Raw genomic sequence first — 27,794 nt, forward strand, 5'->3', positions numbered from 1 at the left:
GCTGGGAATATATCCAAAGGAATGGAAATCATCAAGTCGAAGGTATACCTGTTCCCCAATGTTCATTGCAGCACTCTTTACAATAGCCAAGAGTTGGAATCAGCCCAAATGTCCATCATCAGATGAGTGGATATGGAAAATATGTTACATCTACACAATGGAATACTACTCAGCTATAAAACCGAATGGAATACTACCATTTGCAACAACATGGATGGACCTTGAGAGAATTATATTAAGTGAAAGGAGTCAGGCAGAGAAAAAGAAATACCACATGTTCTCACTTATTGGTGGGAGCTTAAAATAAATAAATTAATTCACTCACACACACACACACAAAAGAAAAACCAGAGGGGGGGGGAAGAAGATATAACAACTACAATTTTTTGAACTTGTTACAACAAGCAAACGGAAAGGACACTCTTGGGTGGGAAGGGGAAGAGGGAGGAGGGAGGGAGGTTTCGGTGATGGGCCATAATAATCAACCACATTGTATATTGACAAAATAAAAATTTATAGGAAAAAAAAATTGCCCTAATTTCTCTAGTTTGGGAAATAATAATCTGTTGTAAAAGAAAAAAATGCCTTTCACATCAGCCAAACATAGTTTTATGTTACTACAGGATTATACAGAAGCTGAGAATAAGTTTCTGGTGATGAAGATGGTGATCCAAGAAAATGAAATTTGTGAAAACTTTATGTCTTTAGTTTACTTTGGACGTGGTTTACTTCGATGTGCTCAGAAGAGGTAAAGACTTTAATTAATACAGAGATCTTGCTTGTGAACTTTCAGCACTGTGAAATGGGAATAAATTTACACAGTACAACAGTATAACAGAGTATGACATTTGTGCTCCCCTGGTATTTTCTTTTCAAATTCAACTATGCCTATATATAATAATTTTTTAATGTACTTGAGAGTATTGAATGTCAAGCTTAACAGGCCATGGCAATAAGAAACAGTCTACCATTGACAATAGGAACATGGGCTTTGGACTCTGAGAGACCTGGGTACAGATACATTTTCTACCTTTTACTGTAGGAAACTTAGTGTTGTTAGCCTTATTTTTTTTTCTTATCCCCAAAATGGAACTAATAATAGTGTCCACAACATAAGGGTATTGTAGATGATTAGCACAGTGCCCAGAACACAAAAATGTATAAATGATGGTTGTAGTTATCAGTATTATTGTCACTGACTTTGAATAGTTTTTGAAGGTATAAATGGGCTTATAACACGTTCAAAGGATCCAAATGCTGAGTTTTGGGAGTACTGGGTATTACATATTTCAGAAAGTGAAATCTGTTCACTTTCTGTATTGAGATCCTTAACCATTTGCAGCATAATTTATTCTTTTTGTTTACTAAGCGTCTGTCATATTTCAGAGATGGCGCTAGGTGTTGGGGATACAGTGGTTAACAAGTTAGACAGTTCTTGTCCTCATGTAACAGTATAATAAAGGATATAGAGTTTAGTCAAATAGTCAGTCATAAAATACGCAATTATGAAATGTGGCAAAGTGCTATGAAGAAACAGAGTGAGCAATCAAAGTCTTTACTGGAGCTCCAGTCTGGTTCTGGAAATCAGAAATCTCTCTGAGGATACAATGTTTGGCTGTAATCTGAGGGATGGATTAGGGAATGCTTATCTGGGCAAATCCTTATACAGGATTACTGCTAGACCAAACCAGTAGATCCCTAAAAGCCTCACCTGTATAGTAGTTGCCTGATCTCTTTCTAAGGTTTAGCTCTTATCATCTGGCATTCCTGTTGTCTTACTAGGGTGTCAGAAGTTTTCCCACTTCCTGTTTGCTAGGTCTGATTAACATGATATCACAAATATAGTAGGACAGTGTGATGTTTGGGAGAAGGTCAAGATGATAGTCAGTCTGTATTGTGACAGAGTAGGAGAATTAACATAGCCCAAGTCAAGACAGAGTGTGTACTACTGTCCTTCCCTAGTAGTAGATATGCAAACTACTTTTCATTCTCTGTACTAGTGGGCATTGGAGAGAGTCCCTTCTCCAGACCGTTGACACTAAAAAGCCTAGTCGTATGGCAGTATCATTACTTTCATCCATGGCCTATTGAGGATAACCACCACTGAGCTTCTCAAAGACACTGGTGCCCTTCTTACTCTGAATTTCTTATTGTATTAATGGATGTAGTATCCTCTGAACCTTTCCAGGAACATTGTCTACTGGTGGGTTCCATGTTCTTATATAGTGAGTCTATTCTAGAATTCCTATTTCCCTGGGCCCTCTGACTCTTTTAATACCCTGCCAAGACATTTCCAGCCTTTCTACCTTACTATTGGCCATCATTGTGGCCAAGTTTCAAAGAGCCTTCTCAGCAGTCTCTTAGGACTGACTTCATGTGTCCTGGCTAGGAAAGTAAATCTTGAATTGTGGAAGTGTTGTCCCATATCAATATACACTTCCTGTGATGGTTAATTTTAGTTGTCAATTTGACTAGATTAAGGAATAACTAGAAAACTGGTAAAGCATTATTTTTGGGTATATCTATAAGGGTGCTCCCAGAAGAGATTAGCATGTAAGCCTGAGGGTACTGGGTGGGAAATATCTGCCCTTAGTATGGGCAGGTGCCATCCAATCCATTGAGGTCCTGGAGACAAAAAAAGAGAGAAAAAGGTGAATGTCTCACTTTCTGCTGGAATTAGTATATACTCTTTTCTCCTGTCCATGGACATCAGAACCCAAAACTCTTCAGCCTTTGGGTTCCGGACTAATACCAGCAATACCTCTGGCTGTCAGGTCTTTGGCCAGTCTGAGAGTTTTCCTGTTTTTTAACTTTTGCTTCCCTTTTAATTATAAATTCCAGCTTTATGTCATGTTTTTTGTTGCCAAACTCAGTGTAGGCTGTTACAAGTAGCCACACAGCTGTCTGAATGCTTTGCAGCTTAGAACTTTTAAGGTCACATTCCATAAGGCCCTCTGGCATGGACACAGTTCAGCCAAGTTCTTTGCGTTTTTTGTTGCCAAACTCAGTGTAGGCTGTTACAAGTAGCCACACAGCTGTCTGAATGCTTTGCAGCTTAGAACTTTCTTCTGACAAATACCCTGGTTAATCACTTTTAAGGTCACATTCCATAAGGCCCTCTGGCATGGACACAGTTCAGCCAAGTTCTTTGCCAATTCATAACAAGGGTGACCTTTACCCCAGTTCCAATAAGCTTTTTCGCATTTACATCTGAGACCTCCTCAGAATGGTCTTTACTGTCGGTATTTCTATCAGCATTTTGATTACCACCACTTAACCAATCTCTGAGACATTCCAAACTTCTTATCTTCTAAGCCCTCACCAGAATCTAGGCTTTCTCTAACCCGCTCCTTCAGATTCTTCCAGCCTCTGCACATCACCTAGTTCCAAAGCTGCTTCCACATTTTCAGGTATTCATTATCAACAACACTTACATGTCCAGCCTTGTAATTTGCCCATTGGTTCAGCACTCTTAACATCCATACATGTTCTGCCAGTAGATACTAGTCAGGTTCTGCAATTCTTATAGTAAATAAAATTTTTCTTCCTGGGCAGGGACTGTCTTTTCCCACTTGGGCTGTCTTATACCTGACCCTAGATTTATTGGTCTGAAGGCAAAGAGTGAAGGTAAGGGAGAATCTTGAGGAGGAATGTCATCATCTTTTGAGACATGCATCTCAGATGATATTTTTGCATGGTCTCTAAGTAAAGGGAGGATGCTTTCTTCTAGGAGGGAAAAGGTCTCTGCCAGCCAAAGGGTTCATGGGGAATTTAGGGTCTCAATATTTTAAAACACATTCACCTAAATACCCCATTTCAGATCTCACGGTCTACTCATTAACTATCAAAGCCCTGATTTTAGCATAGTAGTCCTATTGACACTGCTTTTGGTCTCCCTTATAGTTGTTCTACTCTTATGATTAAATCATGGGCCTCATTTTCAGCATAGTCTGCATTTATGTCAAGAGAAGCTGAGGGTTCTTTAATTGTTATCATAGAGGCCTTCTAGCTTTCACATAATGTCCTGAGTTGATAGTAGTGGTCCTGTTGAGGCTATGCATTTGGTCTCATTTATAGTTTGTTCCACCATTTCATTAAATCTGTGCCTAATTTTCAACACAGATTATCTTTATGGCTATAGGAGATGAGAGTCTCTTTAAATGCTGTCATAGGGGCTTCTGGCCTGAGTTAATAGTTGGCTGACCTTTGCCTGTCATTCTCTTTCTTCAAGGCCTCCAAGACAGTTAACAAAAGCCAACCAACTCTACAGTCCCTTTAATTACCATGGCCCCCATACTGTTCAAGCTTGAGCTACTACATAATCTATTGCCTCCCCTTCCACCTGTATTTCATCCCAATCTACCACAGGTGAGAATCCTAGTATTTGTATTTCTATAGCATGCCAGAGGTTATCACCATCCTACTTACCACAAAAAAAAGAAAAAGAAAAAAGAAAAATGGATTTCTTGTTTTCTCGTTGGTAAACTGTCCAGTTCTAGAGTCTGATTTAAACTAACCGTATTTTTAAATGCCCTGCAGATATAATGGAGGACTGTTAGAATTTCATAAAAGCTTACAAGAAATAGGAGATACAAATGATCATTGGTTTGACCTAGATCCTACAGAAGATGAAGATTTACCTACAACTTTTAAAGTAAGAAACTATTTAAGAATAACATTTAGTCTGTGACTAATCAGAGTAATCTTTGATAAAGTGTTGTTTATACCAACTATGTCATATTCTATAGTAAGCACATTCTTTTATTGGAAATTAGCTTTTGATGTAAGAAACAGCTTTGATTCCATTGCCTAGTGCAGTGTGTGAGTATAATTCAAAAAGTAGAGAGAAGTGAGGTGGCAGTGTCAGCATTTTCAAATAACAAGAAGGTTAATAACCATACTAGTAGTCCAGTACTTTGCATGGTTAGAGCCAAATGTAACAGTTAACTTTTTTTTCTAATTACATTTACCATTATTTTGTTATTGATTTAAATTACAAAGTACTAAATGCTTAGTTCAGAAATGTTAGAAAATGTGAAAATGCCCAAAGATAAAAGTAAAATTCATCCATATTTCTTCAAATGGAGAAACTGTTCTTAGCATTTTTACTTATATCTTTCCAGACACACACACATATGAACACTCATACCCTTTATTTTTACTAAATTGGAATGATGTTATATACATTTATATGTAGTCTGGAAATATATAGCATTTTTAATTTCCAAGTAATTAGATTACTACACAGTATGATTTTTGTATAGTCCATCATATAAATGTGCTTTAACTTTTTGAACCATTTCTGTGCTATTGAACATTTAGTTTAACCTAAACATTCCAGTTTTTTGTTCTTATGTAAAGTAATCTTTGCATATTTCTCACATCATTTTGTTAGAATAAATTTCTAAATGTGAAATTGTGAAGCAAGTGTTCATACAGTTGTAAAGTTGTTGATATATGTTTATGTTTCCTTTCAGAAAGTTTGTACCAGTTTATATTCTTAAGACAGTATGAGAGTTTCCATTTCCCCATGCCTTCTGGGTATTCTTTACATTTTGGGTAATTTTTACCCATCTGATAAGCCATATGGATCTCTTTTTAATTTGTTTAATATGAAAATAGCTACACCAGGTTTCTCTTGGTTAATATTTCAGTGACATATCTTTTTTCAAACTTTTACTTTAAACCTTTCTGGACCCTTATATTTTAGCTGACCTTAAGGTCAAAAGCATTCCTCAAAATAAAGAGGGACATTTCATAAAAATGCAAAATTCAATTCTGCTGGAGGCTATAGCAACTCAAAATTTGTATATCTTTAGTAGTATAGCATCAAAATACATGGGACAAAAATTGACAGAATTGAGAGGAGAAATTAAAAAATCCTCAATTACAACAGAATATTTTAGTATACCTCTCAGTAACCAATAGAATACACAGATAGCTTTTGGCATTGTCAATATAATTATATGACTTTTAGCTTTGACTTACTAAAGTAGTAATTTTATACATTCTTTTTATATTGAACATTTGTGCCTACCCAAAGCAGTCTCTACTTGGTCTTGTTTGTTTCAGTCTTTTTCCTCCTCCTTTTAAAATATGTGTTTTTTATTATCCAAACTTTTTAAGTGAATTTTTATTTTTTACAAAGTAATATATGTATACAGTTTGTCAAATAATATTAAAAGACTTAAAAATTAGGAGTTCCTGCTCCATCATTTCTATCTGAAATTTCTACTCCCTAGAGGCAGCTTTTTCCAATTCCTCTAGGCATTTTCCTTTAATATTTAACTATTTTTCAAAAATATATTGCTATTTAAAACTTTTTTAATTTAAATATTGTGTTTTGACTTTCCACCTCTCTTATCCTTCTCTCTCTCTCTCTCTCTCTCTCTCTCTCTCTCTTCCCTTTCCCATCCTACCAGTAGTTGCAAGTTTTTATTAAATTGGGGCTCAGGGTTTTTTCTTCACCTCTCCCCTGTGTAGAAGGCTCTGTTTCTAGAACTTGAGTTTTCGTCTTTCTAGGTTTGCTTCCTTGTTTTGGTGGTGCAGCTCTTGGCCGTACAGCAGAATTCTCCAGCAGCTTCCCATAAAAGAGTGCTTGTAGGTTGCAAATAATTTTTCTTCATTTTTCAAGTGTTTTTCTGTTATCTTCTAACCTGAGAAATTTGATGTCATTTGATTTTCTTTCAACCTTTTGCATGCGACCTCTTTTATTTTTTTCTTTCTGGGGCGTTTTAAAGGAAATTCTGTGTGTCCCCAGTGTTCTGAACTTATGCTTTTTGGTTCTGGGATGTTTTCTTGATTTATGTACATGATGATTTCTTCTTAATGTTCTCTTTATCTTTTTGAAATGCTTGTTACTCAGATGCTTTGCATACTAGACTGAGTCTCTAATTTTATTATTTCTTTCATATTTTTAATTTTTATCTTTTTGTTTTGATTTCTGGAAGATATTCTCAACTTTATCTTTTGGCATAGGGCTGATATTCATGAAAGACTCTGTAGAGGCTTATTTATCATGTTGTATACCTTCAGTATATTAGCAATGATACTATTTGAAATCTTCTAATACTATTCTTCTGAAGGGTAAGTATTAAGGATGTGTCTAATCATCTAACATCACCTGATAATATGTTTCACCTACATATAATCAGCATTTTAAAATGAGAAATTGTATTCCAAGTTGTAATTTTGGACATTGGAAACATATTTCTGTTTCTACTTTTTGCCCGTTATAGCATGCCAGTGAGTGGCATATTGCACCACTACAGTAGTTCCACTGCCAGGATGGTTTCCTAGGGGCCATTTTCAACAAAGACTTTCCTGGACTCCAATGATTTATTGTCTCTCTCTTTCTTTCTCTGTGTGTGTGTATGTGTGTGTATGTGTATCAGAGCAAGTGATTCTTGATAGGAACATACCAGATGTTGTGCTATGGGTTAGGATGGTGAAGAGAGATATAGTTTCAGACATACACTTCTCTTCTTTCTGCATGTTTATATCATTCAGTAAGAAATCCAGTATTTCTAATTAAGGGCCTTGCCATATGTTGTTTACTTTGAGTGAAGGAAATCTGTTCTTTTACTATTTTTTAAAGAAAAAATACACAAGTCCTTCAAAAAGGGATATAATATGGACATATTGCTTAAGGTAAAACATTGGAAGTATTGTGGTTTTAATTTATTTTTTACTAATTAATGAGAATTCTTTTTGTTTTTGAAATCTAGGATCTTCTTAATAATTTTATCAAGACAACTGAAAGTAATATAATGAAGCAGACCATTTGTAGTTACTTAGATTGTGAGCGATCTTGTGAAGCTGACATTTTAAAGAACACCAATTATAAGGTACTATAATTATCAATTAACTGAATATTCAAAAATGTAATTCTAAAATTAAACTTAGATAAAAATTGTTTTATTATCATGCATTTAAATATTATTTTTAAAAAAGTGTTTAGTTTTATTACAATGATAATGGAGTTCAGAAGTTGTTTAACTGTTTCTAAGAACTTAGATTCAAAGTGAGCAGGAATTACTTATATTCTGTGAGTCAATAAAAGAATGAATTGGTTTTGCTAAGGTTTTTGTAACATTCTCGTGCCCCTGAAGTTATAATTATTATCCCTGCAATCATACAGTAAAAATGATCTAAAAAACTATTTACTTTATAGTTAGAAATGTTAGAGATTGAGAATAGTAGCATTTTACTAAGGAGAATGATTATCACTCCTCAGGAATTATGTTACTAAATAAAGATAGATCTCTCTGGATCTATCAGAATAAGAGTGTGAAATCACAAGATAGGATGAAAATATGTGACTATCAGTGCAAATTGAACAGCACTTCTGTAAGATAACCGAAATCTCATTTGTAAGGCATGATGTGTACAGCAAATAGGGTATGTAAGGAGAAGGAGAAGGCCAAGATCTATTCATTAGAATAAGACAGGGATTGGGAGTTGGGCCTTATGAGGTGCAGTGCTCAAGGCCACATATGTTCAGTATTGGTTTAGATGACATGATGATACAGTTCTAAGGTTTCCCAAGAAGACTTCAGGGTTCCAATCAAATGAACAGCATGTAGCAGCAGGAAGTCTTGAGTACACAATTTAGATTTTGTCATCAAAGCAGAATTCCTATTTAAAGGAAGCAGGGCTATAGTTTCCAAGGAGGGGCAAGATGGGAAGGACAAGAAGTTTATACCCTGGGATAACAGAGTAGTTTAGTGTTGCTTTGCCCCCCAAGGATTTGTCACCCTACTTCCCCTGGGTGACGGAGATGAAAGGATTACTTAAAGCCCATCTCTTCTGAGCAGTGAGAAGCCCCGAAGTGGTTAACTTCCCTTCCTTGGGAATTAACACCGAATTGGGGTTCTCTTCCTGCATTTATTTTCCAGACAGGAAGTTACAGGAAGAGAACAAAGGTGGGGTTGTAGTTTAACAGTATAGGCTGGTAACTTTCAGTGAAACAAGCCAGGTGACATTCCAGTAAGGCTATCAACAAAAGCTTGATCTTAGCAAACATTCCTTCTTACAGCAGTTTCTCAGTATCTTTACATAACAATCAGTAACTAGTCTGTCCTTGAGCCAGCAACCTGCTGTGCCACAATTCTTATCTTGCAACAGAGATTCACTAGCCTGGGGAAAATTTCCTGTCCTTGCAAGGTCAATATTTGAAACTGCAAAGCTTGGAAAACCAGACCCTGTGAAGTACATATGCTTTTTAGTATATTCCACAGTTTAGGAGCTGTCTGTCACCAAGGCAGCAAATCTGAGGTCTGGTGATTGGTAACAGAGGAGAGCCAAACAATAATGGTATGGAATTGGGGCTGGAGGAAAAGAGAAATGTAAAAATGGAGATGAAGTGCTGCCAGTTAGCTGAGTTGGTTAAAGTGTCGTGTTATAACACCAAAATCAAGGGTTCGGATCCCTATACTGGCCAGTCACCAAAAAAAAAAGGAGATGAAGATCGGTAGATAGCATTTTCCTCTACAAAGGTTATTGACTGGGTTTTTGATATTTTGTTGTACATGGCGTATGGAAAATATTACATTGACTTGTTCAAATTATTGCTCTTTTTTACTGTTCTAATTTTTCTGTTTAATGTAAAAATGACTTGTAATGTTCTTTGGTGATCTCTAATCTGTGTTGCCAAGTTTGGGTGCCATGTAAAACTTATCTAGTAATAGAATAATTTAAAAAGTGACTTTAGATGGTATTTTCTATATCTATATGAGTTACTATTTCCATATCAACAGTTTCCTTTTATTTTTTTCCAGGGCTTTTTTCAGTTAATGTGCAGTAAAAGTTGCTGTGTTTATTTTCATAAAATTTGTTGGAAAAAATTCAAGAATTTAAAATATCCAGGTGAAAATGATCAGGTATTGTATTTGCTTTTTCTTCTTAAAACTTCACTATAGCATTTTTTTTCCTCTGCCCTTTTCTATTTTGTCCTCTTCCCCTTTATTTCTTCCTGTTCACATCTTCCTTCCTCCTTTTATTTCCTCCCTCCTGTTCTTTTTCCCAATTCTATCTGGTGCTTATGTCCCCATCACTCTTCATTCTTTGTCATCATTTACTAAATAGCTCTTTGTAGCAACTCTGCTTGTTGCTTTGCTTAGTTATTTCTGTCAGTTTGTTCCCTTCTGTCTAGAAGTTTATACTCTGAAGAATAGAAATATTCTTGCATGTACTCACACAAAGGACATGGGATCAAAGAGTAGAATTGCTTAATAAATACACAGCAAGGATAATTATACAATTTTAAGGGTAATTTCTATTTTAGGGGCTGAGAACAAGGATAAATTTTATAATCTTTAAAAATAATATTTGAATTTATTTATATTTAGTTGTATTTAGTCATATAATAAGCTGAGTTTTTTGCTACTAAAATTAAAGCGGAAGTGCAAAGCCCAATTCTATATTAATTACTCTTTGGTGAGCTAATGACTATGTTGGGTCTGTAATGTTTGGTTCAATAATGTTTATGTTGTGCAAACAACAGAAAACCCTATAAAGCAATTGTGGTAGAGCAGTGAATATGGAGTTAGGATATCTGAGTTCAAGTCCAGGTTGAGCCACTTAGTAGTTTTATTGTGTTAGACTGGTAATTTAACTCCTCTGAGATTAATTTTTCTAAGCTCTAAAGTGAGAATAATCAGATAAACCTACTTTATAGGATTGTTGTGAGGATTAACACATAAAATAGGTGAACTTGCATTGTAAATTGTAAAAACAATTGTTTCAAGCATTATTATTTATTTTTAAGTGGTATGTAAACTCAGTTTCTTTGACTGTTGAGACAATTAATATTCCTCAATTTTAGAAAGAGAAGTAAAAGAAAAGTTAAGTAACTTAACCAAAGGAAATAGCAAGGTTAGAACCAGAGAAATGACTTAACATTCTTATTCTTTTCTTTTTTTCCCCTGGAATTCTCATGTATCTGATAGAAGTGCGGTATTCCTTTTTATGCTCACTTAACTAGCACATTTTACTTGAAGTTGCTTTCTCTGGGACAGCAAATATATTTTAGGCTGTAATATTGCTACTTGAAGATTTTGAAGTAGAAATAATGTGAGAGAGATATGAAACCATACATTTTAAATAGTATATCCACTGATATATTAAATAGACTGTCTTTGAACAGCTAACTCTCAAATGTTTATTTACATTTTCTAGTTTACTGTCTAGCAACATCTGCTTCTAACTTTATTTACTTAAATGTAATCAGATTTACACATCAGTGATATTTTTTATTTTTTTCTACTAATAACTTTAGAGTTTTAGTGGAAAAAAATGTTTGAAGGAAGGATGTGCAGGTGACATGGTAAGGATGCTGCAATGTGATGTACCTGGAATTGTTAAAATTTTGGTAAGTATCTCTTAATTTTCTTGCCTTTCTTTACCAGAATAGTATTGTTTACTTGAAACAGATTTGGGAATTATAATAATAGGATTCTAGCTATTTTCTCTTTTATGGTGACTAAGCTCTCTAACCTGTCTATTGGTATGATTTATTCAAAATAGTATTTAAGTGATCCTTAAAAAGAAGAAAATTTAAAAACTAAAGACAGAGAGAAACACATACACACAGAGAAATGGAGACAAAATATGCCATCAGTGTACCAGTGGGGAAAGTATCATGAACGGAAGGATGATAATTTATCTAATTCTACTTAAGTGCTACTTAAGGTTAAAAATAGTTTTAGACTTTCAGAACCTCTTTTAGTCTGTAAATGTCTTCCTATAAAAATATCTATAGAAATCACATATAGTACCTGTTGCATAAAATACTCAGATGGTCTCCATTTTATTTTTTAATTAATTGTTGATTTATTGTTGAAATATATTGTTGATTTTTCAGTTTATAAGTACATAGACCAAAATCATGAATAGAAATCTATCTTTTTCTTAAATCTTTAGATATGCTATTTTTTTATTTTAAATTTGGCCTTTAAATTTTATAGTGATGTAAAGTAGAAGTGCTTTTTAAGGTCAGCTCTAGTTTATTTGATCAGGATTGTTCATTGCTCACATTGTTACTTCTGTTTGATTTATATTCACTATGGCTCTATTCTCATTGTCTTTTTTCAAATGTTAAAGCTAAGAAGTAACATTAAAGAATTTTGAAATTTGAACTACTTTAGGGTTATTTTTTTCCCCCATCACTTGCAGTTTGAAGTTGTGAGAAAGGATGAATATATAACCATTGAAAATTTAGGAGCAAGGTAAGCTTGAAATAAAATATTTATTTATTTATTTATTGAGCATGTATGTATTTTTTTTATTGCTTCTTTCTTTGTTTCTGTCACCTGTTAGAGCTCCATTAAATTTTAAGGTAGTATTAGGTATATGGAAAAAAATCCTATTTATTCGCCATTTGTTTCTAATTCTGTCCCCACTTACTGTAGACATTTACATTCTGAATCAGGGAAGGAGAAATTATGTGGATACTTCTCCTTAATGTGTGAAAATAACTCTGTCCTGAAAACAAAACATTTTTTCCTTAAAGTTATCTATATCTCCTATCTTTCAAAGGCCACTAACCTTGTCTCACAATTAGAATCTTCTTGTTTCTTAGATGAGAAAACTGTGTTGTAGAGCGATATATATTAAAATATTGGAAATCACAGAGGTATAGAGTGTTGCTATTCAAATTAGAAGTTTCAATATAAAAAGCTTTTCTAATCCATTGATTTTTTTTCTTCCATTTAAAGTGTAAATAGCTACCATTTTTCAATCTACCAGGGACGTTGCTTTGAAGGCTAAGGCATACATTCTCCCTTATGAATTAATGAAACCCGAATCTTTATCTTTAGCACAGATCTCTTGACCTAGTATATCTACTTGCTTTTTCACAAATATCTATAATTTAGAATGCCTAAAACTGAACTCATGATCTTTCTTCTTAACACTGCTCTGTAACTTCTATCAATTTGATTTCTTAAATATATTATAAATTTCTCCTTATTTTTTCTTTACTTCCTAACCCTTCACTAAACTAAATAGGATTATTTTATTTCTCATGTGGAACTCTTAAACAGCTTCTTAACAGATCTAGCTTTGCTTTTCTCCAGTCATCAGATATTGATAGCCATCAATAAGACTTTTCTAAAATAAAAAATTGAAATATATCACTTTTGTGCTTGTGGATCTTTCAGAGGCTTCTTATTCTTAAAATTAGTTTCAAAACTCCTCAGTGTAGCTCTTCACTCACCTTGGATCCTGCTGAACTCACTAGTGTCATCTCTTATCATTATGCCCTTGCATATGTGCACTGACTATACTGAGCTGCTTTTATTTTCTTGAGTGTGCCATCAAGAAAAACCTGGAGGTAAAACTAGTTTATTATTTTACCTCGTGTCTTGCCTAGAATACTCTGCTCCTTTGGCTTTGCTTAGTTAAAACTTATGGAAAGACTTACTTGGATAGAGTAGGTATTTCTATCATGTAATCCTTCTATTTCTCCTATCAAAACATTTACTAACTTTCATTATGCTTTCTTGGCTGTCTTCTCCATTTGACTATAACATCCATGAGGGCAACAGCTATATTTTGCTTACTAGTATATTCCCAGCACATAGCACAATGCCTGGCACATATTTAGTACCCAATAAATACATAATAGATGAAGAGATTCTGAATTCCGTTATTCTCCGTGGGCAATGTTACCTTTGTTTTGACAGGCAATTAAGTTGTCTAAAGGTGAACTGTGAACTCTTTATCTTGGGTGGTGGCTCCATTCTCGGACCAGATTTTTGCCTTTAGCTGAGTTGCTTTGAGTCTGTTCCACACATACGTGGTTCAGCAGTCAATCAGAGATGTGGCTGGAAAGAATTTGGGGATCTCTTTTCTGACTCACTCCTTCTGGGATTCCCCCATTCTCTTCCGTGACCATGGTTCCCTGGCTTCAATTTTCTTGTTGCTTCAGACAAAGAGACCTTGGATCTCTAGTGATTCATCTTTTTCATACCTGATGTTGACAATTTGTGTCTTTTTGCTTTTTTTTCTTGATCATTCTCTAGGTTATCAATTTTGTTGATCTTTTCGAAGAATCAGCTTTTGATTTTATTGACTTTTCTCTAATATTTTTCCATTTTCAATATCATTAATTTTGGTCTTTGTTATTTCATTGTTTCTGCTTGCTTTGGGTTTAATTTGCTTTTCTTTCTATATTTTCTTAAGATGAAAGCTTTGATCATTGATTTGAGACCTCTGTTCTTTACAAACTGATTTCACATTAAGTACTCCTTTAGCTATGTTTCATACATTTTGATATGTAGATATTTATTATTATTATTTTCATTCAGTTCAAAATGTTTTCTAATTTTCTCTGTTTATGTGTGTGTGCTTGTGTGTTTTAAACATGGGTTATTTAGAAGTGTCAATATGAAGTAAAGGGCCCATTTGGGAATAATATACAAGAATTGCAATTTGAGATGCCCCATAGGTGTGTCTGAAGAACAAAGGGAAAGACTGGGGTTTTACTGGAGAAAAGAAGAAGGTTATGTGACCTTTCTTTCTTTGTTTTGAAAGAAAGTTCATTGGTGCTGGCAATGTCTTGCAGGAGGAGGTGAGTTCTGATTGGTGAGTGGCAATAGTTCCAAGGTAAAATTTGTATCTTAAAGTCATAGCAAGCCTTTGCGGTCTTGGATGGGGTTTACAAGACAGTTCCTGAAGTAGGTATTTGTGACCTGAGTATTTTTCCCTATGGCCCCACTGACTCTATTTTAGTTGGGTGTGACAAAAATGATTCTATTTTTTAGAATCAGTTTTCACAGAAGCTTGTTGTTTAAATGCCAAATATCGGGGGGATGTTTCAACTACATTTCCAGATACTGATGCCTAGTTTAATACCCTGTGGTTACAGAATATATTTTCTAGCATTACTGTCTTTTAAAATCTGTGGAGATTTGTTTTATGACCCAAAATGTTGTACGAGAGTACTTCAGAAAGTTCATGGAAAGATCTGTTTTATCTTTTAATTCTATTTTTCTATGAACTTTTTGAAGTACTTTCATGTATCTTGATGAATATCACATTTGCATTTGAAAAGAATATCATGGTGTATTCTATACATTAGATTAAGTTAGTTTATAGTTTGTTTCAATATTCTGTATCATTACCAATTATCTGTATATTTTTTTTATCAGTTGCTAAGAGGGAAATGTTGAGTGCTATCCATATTTTGGCTTTGTCTATTGTCTATTTCTATATTTGGAAGCTCTTTTATTAGATGCTGCATACACATTTAGGATTATCTTTTTCTTGATGATTTGACCCCTTTATCTCCCTCATATCCCTGATAATATTCCTGCTTTAAGTCTCTTACGTCTGATTAATATAGCCACTGCACACTTCTTTTGATTAGTGTTTGCATGATATATACTTTTGCATCCCTTTGCTTCAGCCTATATATATATAAATAATGTATATATGTCTTTGTATTGAAAGAGAGTTTTTTTGTAGATGGCATAGGTCTTATTTTTTTTTTTTATATCCAATCTGACAATCTCTGCCTTTAAGTTGGGATTTTTATTCCATAAAATTTTGCTGTAATTATTTGTATGATTGGATTTAAATCTACTCTCTTCCTGGTTGTTTACAACCTTCCCTATCTGTTCTTTGATTTTTATGTTCTGGTTTTTTTAACTTTATTTTTTTTTTTTTTAGTGATTGCTAGTACTTAAAATACACATTTTTAACTTATCATAATCTCTTTTTGAATATTATACCACGTTATGTATAGTGTAAGAACCTTACAATAACATATTTCAATTTTTTCCATCTTTTGTGCTGTTTTCATGTTTTACTTCTACATACGTATTTTATAAGTTCCATCATATACTGTTACTTACAAGTTTAGTTTAATTTTTTTTTCTATTTTGAACTTTATATACATGGAAACATTTATGTCTTTCATGCATTTTTAAACATACATTATGTTTGTGTGATTTATTCTTACTATTATTATGGTTGTAGTTTATTTGTTCCATTGTTGTAATTTTATTGTATGGCTCTACTACTTTAATCATTTTATGGATATTTGGATTATTACCAGTTTCAGGCCATAACCACAGTGCTACAATCAACATTCTTGTACATGTCTCCAGGTGTATATGTGCAGAAAATTTTCGAGAATATATACCTACGAGTGGAACTGCCAGGCTATTTATGCATATCTTCAACTTTACTGTTTTTCACAGTGGTTTTACCAATTTACACTTCTCACCAGCAGTATAGGAGAGTTCCTTTTAATCAGAATATTCACCAATACTTCATATTTGTTAAAGCTGAGAGTTTTTCCAATATAGTAGGTGACTGGCTGTGTTGTAGTGGTACTGGAAAGATCAGTTAACAACAATAAAACCAGACATCGACAGCCACCGTAAAAATCCCTGTCCTTGTTAAGTATGCATTCTACTGTCATCCAATAATTTTTTGTTTTGTTTTCTGTGAGAAGGTTCATTTCAAATCCAAGCCACAATTTTTTTTTTATCTGTTTAATGGCAACATTTACCTAGTTCTCAGTCTATTGACTAGATTTTGCTGGTTCTTCCCTTTTCTTTTTCTAATTATTTATATTGATGTTACACTGGTTTATTTATTTATTTTTAACCACAGTCATTGAATGAGTTGGGTTTTCTTGGAATAGTTATTGCCAAAAAAAAGAAAAAAAAAATGTGGTAAAGGGAGGGCCAGTGAGGAGTTCTAGATTTGTTCTTTCCTTTCTTTGCTTTAATTTTAGTATTTTAATTTTCTTTTTCTTTTTTTTTTTATAATGCAAAGCTTTCTTTTCTTTTTTTCTCTGCTACCACATAGCCTTCTTGTAAATAAGCTTATCACCCGATTCTTTTTTTATAAAATCTAGCAGTACTACTGACCTCTTAATTCCAATGAAAATAACAATGTGGGGTTGGTGTTGGTGATAGTTTTTATCTGTTTATTCATTTTTCTCCTTTGCTTTTCAATCATTTCCAGGACTGGAAGAAAATACCCACGTAGTCATGCTTATACCAGAAATCTTGACTGGCTTTGATATTATCTTCATTATAACTTAATTTTTTTCTCACTTGCAGTTATAAAAAATTGATGTCTCTGAAAATAACTGATTCTGCTGATGTAAGACCAAAGATCAGTTTAAAATTTAACACAAAAGGTATTATTTTATTTTTATATGCCTCCTATTGAAAAGTATTTTAAAATTGTTTACTTCCTCTGTAAAGTATCATGCCATTAACAATCATGTCTTCATTTGTGTTTGTCATTTACTGGGCTTGGGTTTACATCAGCAAGCAGCACTTGGTGTTGGCTGGAATTCACAAAAGGATCAGCAAGTGTATAGGTCTCACATTACTTTGTTATCCTATAGGGAGGCATGCTAGGTCTGGTGCCTAGCAGTGACTGCACAATGAGATTGTGCTCCAGCAGAGGTTCCCTACAAACCCCTCCTCCCTTGTTGCATTCCCTCTTAATAGAGCAAGCACAAGAGTAGCCTTACATGGAAGGAATAAACATTTTGGGCTTGGGGACAAGTAGTCTAAACTCAGGTTCCAGCTATTTAGAAGTCTGCTAAGGGCCAACCCAGTGGCGCACTTGGGAGAGTGTGGCGCTGGGAGCGCAGCGACGCTCCTGCCGCGGGTTCGGATCCTATGTGGGGATGGCCGGTGCGCTCACTGGCTGAGCACGGCATGGGCGACACCACACCAAGGGTGCGATCCCCTTACCGGTCATGAAAAAGACAAAAAAAAAAAAAAAAAAAAAAAAGGCGGATGTACGGTACAGCAGCGAGACAAGGGTAAATTGAGCATTGAATTACATATCTTGCTTTTGTGTGCTAAGAAAAAAGAGCTGCGTATCTCTGATATTAGCCACAGTGACAAATGTGGTGTGCCCGCGATGTCTGCATTAGCTCTTCTGAAAGGCGAGTTGTGTGTTTAGAGACCTTAAGGACCTCTGGTCCCATAGAAGAATAGCTTGGTGGCAGTCTTTACTAGGAGGAAAGGATATGCCTAATCCCAACCAGCTCCTTATTTAGCAACCCAGAGAAATTCCTTGAGTCATTTGCTTTTTAACTTTATTCGCCTCCACAGTGTATGTCAAGTACGAGGAGACTTCAAAAAGTTCATGGACATATTCATATTAACTTTTAATTCTATTTTTCCATGAACTTTTTAAAGTACCTTTGTATAGCAAGCAAATATACTAACTTAAAAATCTCTTGAAAAAAAGTCATATAGGATAAAATAATAAGGCTACATTTTATGATAAACACATATTTTGATATTCATAGAAAAATCGAATACCATCATATACTAAATTCTTACTACTTTGCAATTTATTTAAGTCTACCATCTTCCTTTGGAAGTATTACTAAATCAGTGAAATACCAAATAGTCTCATGCCTCATTTCATTTTATTGATGAAATATCTACTTAATCATTAATTTATTTACTGAGGGGGTAAGAACATGAGGTTAATTAGATCAGCGCTTTATATGTATTTGAATAATCTGTTGATTTTGATCAAGTGAAGGTTCCAGTTCATTAGGTCTGGAGTGGGGCCTAAAATTCTTCATTTCTGACAGGCTCCCAGGCAGATGCTGATGCTGCTGTTCTGGGCTACACTTTGAGTAGCAAGGCGTTAGATCACTGTATTTTTTGATATACATATAAGCTCTCTATATGGTAATCACTAGTAATATGTGATTATTTAAATTTAAATTTAAATTAAATAAAATTTAAAACTCAGTTTCTCAGTCAGACAAGCAGCATTTCTAGTGCTCAGTTAGCAGCAGACGGTGCAAATATAAAACATTTTCATCACAGAAAGTTCTGTTGGATAGTGCTAATTAGAATAAAGTATAATTAAGTCAAGTATAATTAAACATTGGCAGTTACCATTCTTGACAGATTTCAGAATTTTCAAAGGCCTAATACTTAGGTGCTATTTGGTTGCCAGAGCTCATTTACTTGAACAAAACTCAAAGATAGTTGAAAAGCTTCTGTGGTGATTAGTCTTTGTGATTACTTTCACTTGGAAACATATTATTTATATTTAGATTTTTTGACAGCTAGACAGAAATCAGCATGAGTATTGATCACTGGTGAAGGAAAGCACTATACTGTACTTCATTCTCTTGTAATAGTACCTGTCCTACAGGAGCTTAGGATGTAATGTGTGAGACCACATAGAAAAAAAGGATTAATGTGGAATGTCTTGACTTCTCAAAATTTATTTTCAGATGAAATGCCTATCTTCAAACTTGATTACAACTATTTCTATCATCTGCTTCATATAATTATTATATCGGGTACTGACATTGTCCGGCAGATATTTGATGAAGCTATGCCACCCCATCTTTTGAAAAAAGAGCTTCTTATACACAAGAATGTGCTGGAATCCTACTACAATCATCTTTGGACCAATCACCCTTTGGGTGGATCATGGCATCTGCTTTATCCCCCAAACAAGGAGCTACCACAATCCAAACAATTTGACTTATGCCTTCTATTAGCTCTCATAAAACATTTGAATGTATTTCCTGCACCTAAAAAAGGCTGGAGTATGGAACCACCATCTTGTGATCTCTCTAAGTCTGCAGACATCCTGAGGCTGTGCAAATACAGGGATATCCTCCTTAGTGAGATTTTGATGAATGGTCTCACAGAGTCACAATTCAATTCCATTTGGAGAAAAGTTTCAGATATTCTTCTACGCCTTGGGATGAAGCAAGAGGATATTGACAAAGTGAAGGAGGATCCCATTGAGAATATTTCCCTTGATTACCATCAGCTATCCATTTACCTAGGCATACCAGTACCAGAAATCATCCAGAGGATGTTATGTTGCTATCAACAAGGTACTAAATAATTATTTACTTCAGCCAATAAACCACGGAGTGTCTGCTCTGTGCCAGGCACACTGCAAAGGGAAGGAAATTCAGTGAGCTAACATTCTTGGGAGAATAGAATAGAGTATTACCTTCTCATCAAGAAGGTAATAGAAATTATAATGCTAGAGATGTTTTCAGAATGCCATGGGAAATTCTAGCCTAAGGGAGTCTGAATGAACTTTCTGAAGAGTATAATGGTTATTAAAGAATTCTTAAATGACGTGTAGAAGTTAGTCAAGTGAAGAACATGGGGAAGGATGTTTCAGAGGGAAACAAGAACAAAGGTATTGAAATATAAATATATATTGTAGAAAATTAAAAAATTTGTCATTACTGAGATTAAAGTAGGGGAGAGAGTTTATCAACAGAAGACATTCAAGAAGATTTCGCTTGCCATATTGAGGAGTTTGTATTTTCAGAAAAATTGTTGAAGATAATTTTAAGTAGAGTAGTTTTATCATTTCTCTAAAATTAAGGATGCCTAAAATGATGAAATTCAGGTACTGTGTGGTTCCAAGAATGCCCTTTTGGACAGTGGGTGTATGTTTTGTTTTCCTTTCTAGCAGAACCTTGATATTTAGTTTAAAATTTTAGCAGCTGTCCATTGGCTGTGGGTAATTTAAAAAGTCAGCTAACTTTCATGCAAGGGTCTATTTTCATCAGTGGCCATACCTAAACTTGTCAATTGATATGGTAAAGACTTCAGACATCTTCTCCAACATTCCAGGATCGCTTCTCAGCTCTCCTCTTGGAAAGTGGAGTTCAAAGCATGTCAGCACACTGAAACTCTTACTGTTCTAGAATTCAGGGTGACTTTTCCTGGTCCCAGGTTATTAGTTGTACTGCCTAGTCAGCAACTGATTACCACCGTGATGTTATTTAAATGAACAACTCTCCAAGTTTCTAATAATTGTTGAACTTCTCTGGATTTTCTTCAGGGACAATTGCTATGCCCCAATCCCAGCCCTCTTACTAAAGCCCTGGGATACCTTTGTTTTCCTGCTTAATGTTTAAGAGCTTTTTTGAGTATAAAAGGAGAGAACACTGAGTTTGATGATATGAGAAAGTCAGGCAAGAACTCTTGACTTATTTTGACGTATAAATTAGAGGCTTAAAAAACATTCACTCTAATAATATTTTAAATAACAAAAACTCATGAAAATAAGGTAATATTTGGGAAAGGGCTTCGAGCACTAATTCAATTCAAAGCTTGTCAAGCAATTCTTATTCAACACAGTCTGAAGAGCTTATTGGTCAAGTCTCTCTAAAAGAGGCTTTGTTAGCATCTTATATCTCTTTCCTCATTTATTACAGTTGCAGTTTTTATTTGTATATCTGATTATTTGGTTAACATCCATTGTCACCACTAAATCTCTTTGAAGATTGCTTTTTTCCTATACCAATCTCTAGAGTCTAACACAGACTGATAGACACTGTGAGTGTTCAGTAAATATTAATGGGCATGGAGAGGGAATGCTAATCAGGGTAATTCACATTGCTAAAAGAGGCTCAAACTTTCAATAGAGGTTAGCGTTATAATTGACTATAAAAAGTAAGAATTAGCTGCTTGGTTTAAAGTGCTTATGTTCTAGGATTTATGTAATATTAACTGTCAAATTTTTGTTTACTTTTTTGTGTGTAATCATGGGTTTATAACTTTAATAGGATAATCTAAAGATTGTGCCTCTTCTGAGCTGGATTGGTGAGAAAAGCTGGTTATATTTTACAGTTAGTTATAGAATAAATTGGTACAGTATAAAAATTTGCTGGCTTTCCTTGATTCTAGTCAGACATTTGTTGACTGTATTTGCAATTCTACATCTAAATTTTTTCTCTATGTGCTATAGGAATTGCTCTACAATCAATAACAGGCAGTCAACGTAAGTATATTTAAAAACAAAATGCCTAAGTGACCTTTTAACTTGTGATACCTAAGGGATACCTATAGGAATTTTACTTGGTCAGATAAACTGTGTGATATACTATACCTGTTTGTTCAAAGCTTGGAAAATCATGTGATCAAATTACTACTGGTCGGCTGAGTCTAGTATGATCCTGAATTTGCCTTGATCTTAGTGCATATGTCCCAGCGTTTATCCAAGGATGGTGTTCTAACTTTTTCTCACAGGACACTTCAGCAGGCAAAAATACCTACCTGCTTGCTCTGCCTGCTCATAAGTGCTGTTTAGTGTGTGTAGCTTTATCTGGTTAACTATCCATTGCTTACAGCATATGCTTTTTTGCCAGGTGGCGAATTGTATATCCTTCTTATGAAAAAAAAAGAAAAAAGGAAAAAATAGATCTAGTTTTTCCTTTTCTTTCCCATGTTTCAGATTTATGTCCTAAAATAATATTAGTTGCAGTATTAATGTGGTTAATGTCAGGACACTCAAAAACTTAGTATTTAGAGTCTACTTAAATTCTAGAGTATCTAATATTTAGAGTCTACTTAAGATACCAGTGAGGCATTCGAGCTCATACTGATTGGTTCCAGACTAGTATATGTATCTATTATTTGGTTGTTGATAAGTGGACATTACATTTTCATCTAGTAATTGTGAAGAGTAATATGTTTTCTATTTCTGGGATATTATTTTATGGGCAATCATTTATGATAGTGATACGAGACTGAAATTGTTTGCGTCCAGATTTTGAGTGTTTTGTCTTTAATATTTAGGTATTGAAATAGAAGAATTACAGAATGAGGAAGAAGAATTAAGTCCACCTCTCATGGAATATAATATAAATGTGAAATCAAACCCTGAAATACAGTTAGCAGAAATGAATAAAGATGGAGCCTCGATACCCAGTGAATCTTCAACAGAATCTGTTAAAGATCTCCAGGAAGTATAAGCTCTCATTAATACTAGAATTAGAACTTATTCCTTGCCTTTAGTTTGTTGCATGTGCTTTACTTAAAGCATCCCAGACAAATCTTATTCATCATAGTGTTCACACAGAGCTTAGATTGGAATGATTCTTTTCCCAGTACTTCCTTCCATAATCTTTCCTGCCATAACCATTTATTTTGCCAAATTTATTGAATGTTTAGTATACACCTGGCACTCTACTAGATTTCTAAATGTGTTTCTTCCTTCTGACTGATGGAAATGGATGTGGGAGTGTAGTAGAGAGTAGAAGAAAGTATAGTGGGGAATAGAAGAGAGGGAAAGGAAGAGCAAACTCTGGAAATATTTCGAAGCCGTTTGTGCAGAGGTAGAAGTAAAATCATCCAGGATGGAATCTTCATGTTTCTTTATAGATAAGTGGTAACAATTATTATATAATCACTAAATACTTGTTAGTCTTAACCTTTCATCTTATGGACATGAATAAGTTGCTTTTTAAAAAGTGCTTTCTTCCTTTTACTCACATGCATGTGTGCAAGTGAGCATCTGTGAGCTTTTATCAGAAGCCTACTTACTGAAATTATGTGTTGCTCCTTTACACATCAGTGATTTCTCAAGAGCAGAAGACTTACATTAAAATAAAAATAAAGTGAAAATAATTGTTTCTGTAGAATCTAGAAAGAAATATGGTCTGTAGTGTTAAAAGACAAAAGATTTCACTTGGAGGAAACATTTTGCAAAATAAACCACCGTATAGTTTGAATTGCATATTAAATAAATGACTTATTTTGTACCTACTAGGTTAAGAGTAAATCAAAGAAAAAGAAAAAGACTAAGAATAAAAAGGTAAGAGTCTGCATTAGCATTATAATAGAGGGACCACTTGAGTTTAATACAAGAATTCTTTGTTAGTACTTAAATTGGTTCAGGTAGACATATGGCACAAATGATTCAATACCTTATTGAATGTATGATTATAGAGAAGTCTGCATGTGTTACATACTGAATAATTTAAACAGTGTGCCCTACTTTTTCTCAATCATAATTTAAACATTTGAATATACAAATGAATAGACTGATTAGTCACTCTGAAATTTCATTAATTTCTGTATACCACTCATTTTTCAAATTGCTACTCATTGTTTTAAAAACAGCTTCTGTTTGTCATATCTCCTGATATATTCATAGCATTTTTCAAAATCTTAAGAAATCTTTATTTTCTTCTTCTTTGTTTTGGTGGCTGGCCGGTGTGGAGAACAGAATCCTTGACCTCAGTGTTACAAGGCTATGCTCTAACCAACTAAGCTAACCGGCCAGCCCTCTTCATTTTCTTCTTTATGTCTGAAAGTCTGTCAACAGTGCCATAAAGTACAAAAGAAAATGGTAGAAATACAAGTTTCCTTCATTGCCTCTTTTTTGATTTTTGCCATTTGCAAAATTAGTAAGTCACTATCCGTAACACAGTTTTAGCAAATAGTCTCTTAATTGCTTGGAAAACCAGAAGGGAAAAAGACTGAAGGCTTTTTTACCCCCCACCCCCCACCCCACCCCAAGCATGTAGTTAACCACTATGCTTTGAAGACTTTGTAGTGAAAAAATGTTAGTTTTCTGGCCTGAAACAAATATTTAAAATTGATATACTCTGTATATTATAAACTGAATGAGAATATTTGCCCAACTACAATCAGGTAAGCCTATGTTATGAAGTATACAGAAATTTTGATCATGAAACTTAAGACAATGAAGATAAATTCATGAAATACTTATCAGGAACAAAATAAAGATAATTTATACTCTAATTTGATGTAAAAGTCATTTTCATATTTATCATAATCGTTATTAATTTTAATTTGATTTCACTCAGGGTATTTTGAATATTAAATTTTATTTTTTAAAGATGTGAATATGAAGTTTTTAATTTACAGTTAGATGGTTCTTATTTGATAAAACACAGCCTAGTTCTTTTGTTTAGTGATATTTTTTATTTTTGCCAAAATATTTGTAAATCCTAGGCCTAATACTACGTAAAGCTGGCCAAGTAAATCCATAGCTGTCAAACCCCAAAAGGTTTACAAGGTGTCTCTTCTTTGCTACCAAAAGTTAAAATATGATAATACTCAAATTCTCAATTTTAGTTAAATGTAAACTCCCATTTCTACATCAACTTGAAATTGAACAGGGAATAAACACAACTGGAAATAAATGTAAACATTTCTCAAAAATATATAACTAGTAATATTAAAAATTTCATTAAATGTCAGCAAATACCTACGGACTTTTTGTTTCTTTAATATTCTAATATTTTTTCCAATTTATTTTCTTAAAAGAAGTTGAAATACTTTTAAAAATAAGATAATTTTATCAAGATAAAATTTAGATATTAGAAGAGAAACCTTGTATCTTATGTCTTATATCTTTTATCTAAATTTTAAAGTATAGGACCTAAAAATGCTAAAATTTATTCATGTGACTGTTTCATAAGGAATAGTCCTATTCATATTCTCAGTTACTATTACTGTAGGTGTGAAGAATTGTCTAATTGTAGTGTAAGCAACTAGTTATAAAAAGCAAAATCAACCAAATTCTTTTTTTTTTTTTTTTGACTAGTAAGGGGATTGCAACCCTCGGCACGGTGTGGTCTGTACCAGGCTCAGCTCAGCCAGTGAGTGCACCAGCCATCCCTATATAGGATCCGAACCCGCGGCCTCGGCACTACCAGTGCCGCACTCTCCGAGTGAGCCACGGGGCTGGCCCAAAATCAACCAAATTCTAATCAGTAGTTCTCATGAAAAATTCTAGCATGTAGAAATTTGCTTGTGTCATATTACTGATGACAAAGTCTCTATGCATGAAATTGTGTCCTATGTTAATTATTTGTTTTGTAACCTGACAGTAGTCCTAAAAATACCTATTAGGGACTCTTTGGAAGAATATGAAGAAAAAGTAAAATTTGTATAGCAAACAGAGGGGATAATACAGATAACTTCTAACTAGTATATATAGGGACGTGGTGGCTATTCTATATGTTACCTTTCTCTAGTTAGGTATTTAGTATTTAGCTTCTAATATATCCAGGTTATAAATAACTCTTTTGGAAGTTAATTAAATCCTCCCACCCAGCCAAGGGTTAGGATGGGCAAAAGAATAGAAGGCTTTTTTGATAAAGCTTTGGGGGAAGAAAGAAACATGACAGGAAATAAATACAGCCCTTCAAATTGGGTGGTCTCTATGGAAGGGAAGTTGTGGAGATGCATGTAAGAGAGGTTGATACGTGCTTGGCATAAAGCTGTCATGGGAAGAGCTAAAAAGGATTTTGAGAAATAATGAACTATACTAGATATCTTCATTATGAGCAACCAAAAGTCTTTCAATTCAAGCATTCAACTGCACTGGAACCAGGCAGGAGTCAATAATTCTAAAACATAGAATCAAATTGGCACTAGACATTGAGCATAAGATCAGACACTGAAATACAAAAATCCTCTTAGTATACAGACAAGAATGCAAAACAAATGAGTATATACAGCATTATATCTGTGGAGAAGGAGACCCTGAGTTTGTTATAAGCAAGAAATGGTAGAAATTGATATTTAGTACTCTTAACTTAATATGTAAGTGTCATTGATATTGCTTTTATTTGGTTTATTGCCTTTATACTTTTATTTTAATGAATATAAAATTTAGGGCTTTTTAAGGATTTTTTCTGAGTTGTGATCTCCTTAACACTTCTTTTTCTATAAGATTCTTCATATATTAGTCTGATTTCTCCTTACATGTAGGTTTTCAAGAACCTTCGTAGTTAGTATAGGAAGAAATAGGAATTACATATGCTGTATCCCAAGATATTGGTAGGCCTTGAGACAGAGTGTACAGACTCAGCCCCAATATGTTTACATTCATTATCTGAATCAGTGATTTTCAAGTTATGTTTCATGACTCAGTAGTAGATTATAAAACCAATTTAGTGGGTCACAATCATTTTTAAAAAAGAAATAGTATAAGTAGGAATAAAAAATATCAGAGTTCATCACACGTAGTATAGGTAAGGTTTATTTCATGGAACTTATATTTTAGTTTTATATCTACATACAAGGATATATATGTAAGTACATATGGCATCATGATATAAAATGTATTTTTTACTTTGGTTGTGATAAAAAAGTTTGAGAAACCCTGACCTAAATGCAGTCATATCATTATGCTGTGTTGACATAGTTGATCAATCACTAATTCTTAATGCTATTTTTCAGAATAAGGAATCAAAAGAAGAGCAAGTGTAAGTATTAGTTTATTTAATTTTTAAGTTTTTCTTAGCATTTTCAAAGCGTGTTTTGCCAAAATGACACAGTCTTCCTTTGGGAAGTGTTCTCACCATGAGAAGAGAGGACAGTTCCTAATCTTAATAAGTTGCCACTCTTTTACAAAAGGTGACAGAAAGTTAAATTATCATTTTCTTTGGAAAAATAGAATCTCTCAATTTTCTATAAGATTACTCAAGAGTCATCTAATGCTAATTGCTTCATTCAAGGACTAACTTGGGTTCAGCATAAACTTTTTTAAAATACAGTCTACATTGTGGTTAGCCAAATTAAGACTAAATAAATTGTGAAATGGAGGTTTCTTATGTGGTTAGCCTTATTTAAGACTAAGTAAGGCTTAAAGTTTAAAGGACAGATTGTTGTTATGGCCCAGTGACTCTTTTTACAAAAGAATTTGGTTTATTTATTTATTTTCCAGTTGACAGTAAATTTTGAACCTTTAATGGAAATGTTTTAATGTCAAAAGATCACTGTGAGGGCAGGCCCGGTGGCGCACTGCTACAGTGTGCCACTTGGGAGTGCGGCGGCGCTCCCGCCGCGGGGTCGGCTCCCACATACAGACCGGCCGCTCACTGGCTGAGCGAGGTGCGGGCGCAACACCGAGGGTTGCGATCCCGTTGCCGGTCCCGGCCCGGTATGGGCGCGGCACTGAGGGGTGCGATCCGTTGCCGGTCCCGGCCCGGTATGGGCGCGGCACTGAGGGGTGCGATCCGTTGCCGGTCCCGGCCCGGT

The 27,794-nt window shown here is 34.3% G+C and overlaps 1 protein-coding gene across 1 annotated transcript in view; it reads left to right on the top strand.

The window, feature by feature from the left end:
* DZIP3 (DAZ interacting zinc finger protein 3) overlaps positions 1 to 27,794 on the top strand; it is an 83,679-nt gene that overhangs the window by 18,205 nt on the left and 37,680 nt on the right. Inside the window, exons 6-17 of the mRNA XM_008589940.1 lie at positions 624 to 748; positions 4,540 to 4,654; positions 7,728 to 7,847; positions 9,780 to 9,881; positions 11,279 to 11,371; positions 12,175 to 12,227; positions 17,079 to 17,158; positions 19,244 to 19,861; positions 21,742 to 21,774; positions 22,572 to 22,741; positions 23,545 to 23,589; positions 26,994 to 27,019. Of these exons, the coding sequence (XP_008588162.1) occupies positions 624 to 748; positions 4,540 to 4,654; positions 7,728 to 7,847; positions 9,780 to 9,881; positions 11,279 to 11,371; positions 12,175 to 12,227; positions 17,079 to 17,158; positions 19,244 to 19,861; positions 21,742 to 21,774; positions 22,572 to 22,741; positions 23,545 to 23,589; positions 26,994 to 27,019 (1,580 nt within the window). The remainder of the gene's footprint in view (positions 1 to 623; positions 749 to 4,539; positions 4,655 to 7,727; positions 7,848 to 9,779; positions 9,882 to 11,278; positions 11,372 to 12,174; positions 12,228 to 17,078; positions 17,159 to 19,243; positions 19,862 to 21,741; positions 21,775 to 22,571; positions 22,742 to 23,544; positions 23,590 to 26,993; positions 27,020 to 27,794) is intronic.

Source organism: Galeopterus variegatus, unplaced genomic scaffold (assembly GCF_000696425.1).
Source record: "Galeopterus variegatus unplaced genomic scaffold, G_variegatus-3.0.2 Scaffold5767, whole genome shotgun sequence".
In the NCBI taxonomy this organism is placed as follows: domain Eukaryota; kingdom Metazoa; phylum Chordata; class Mammalia; order Dermoptera; family Cynocephalidae; genus Galeopterus; species Galeopterus variegatus.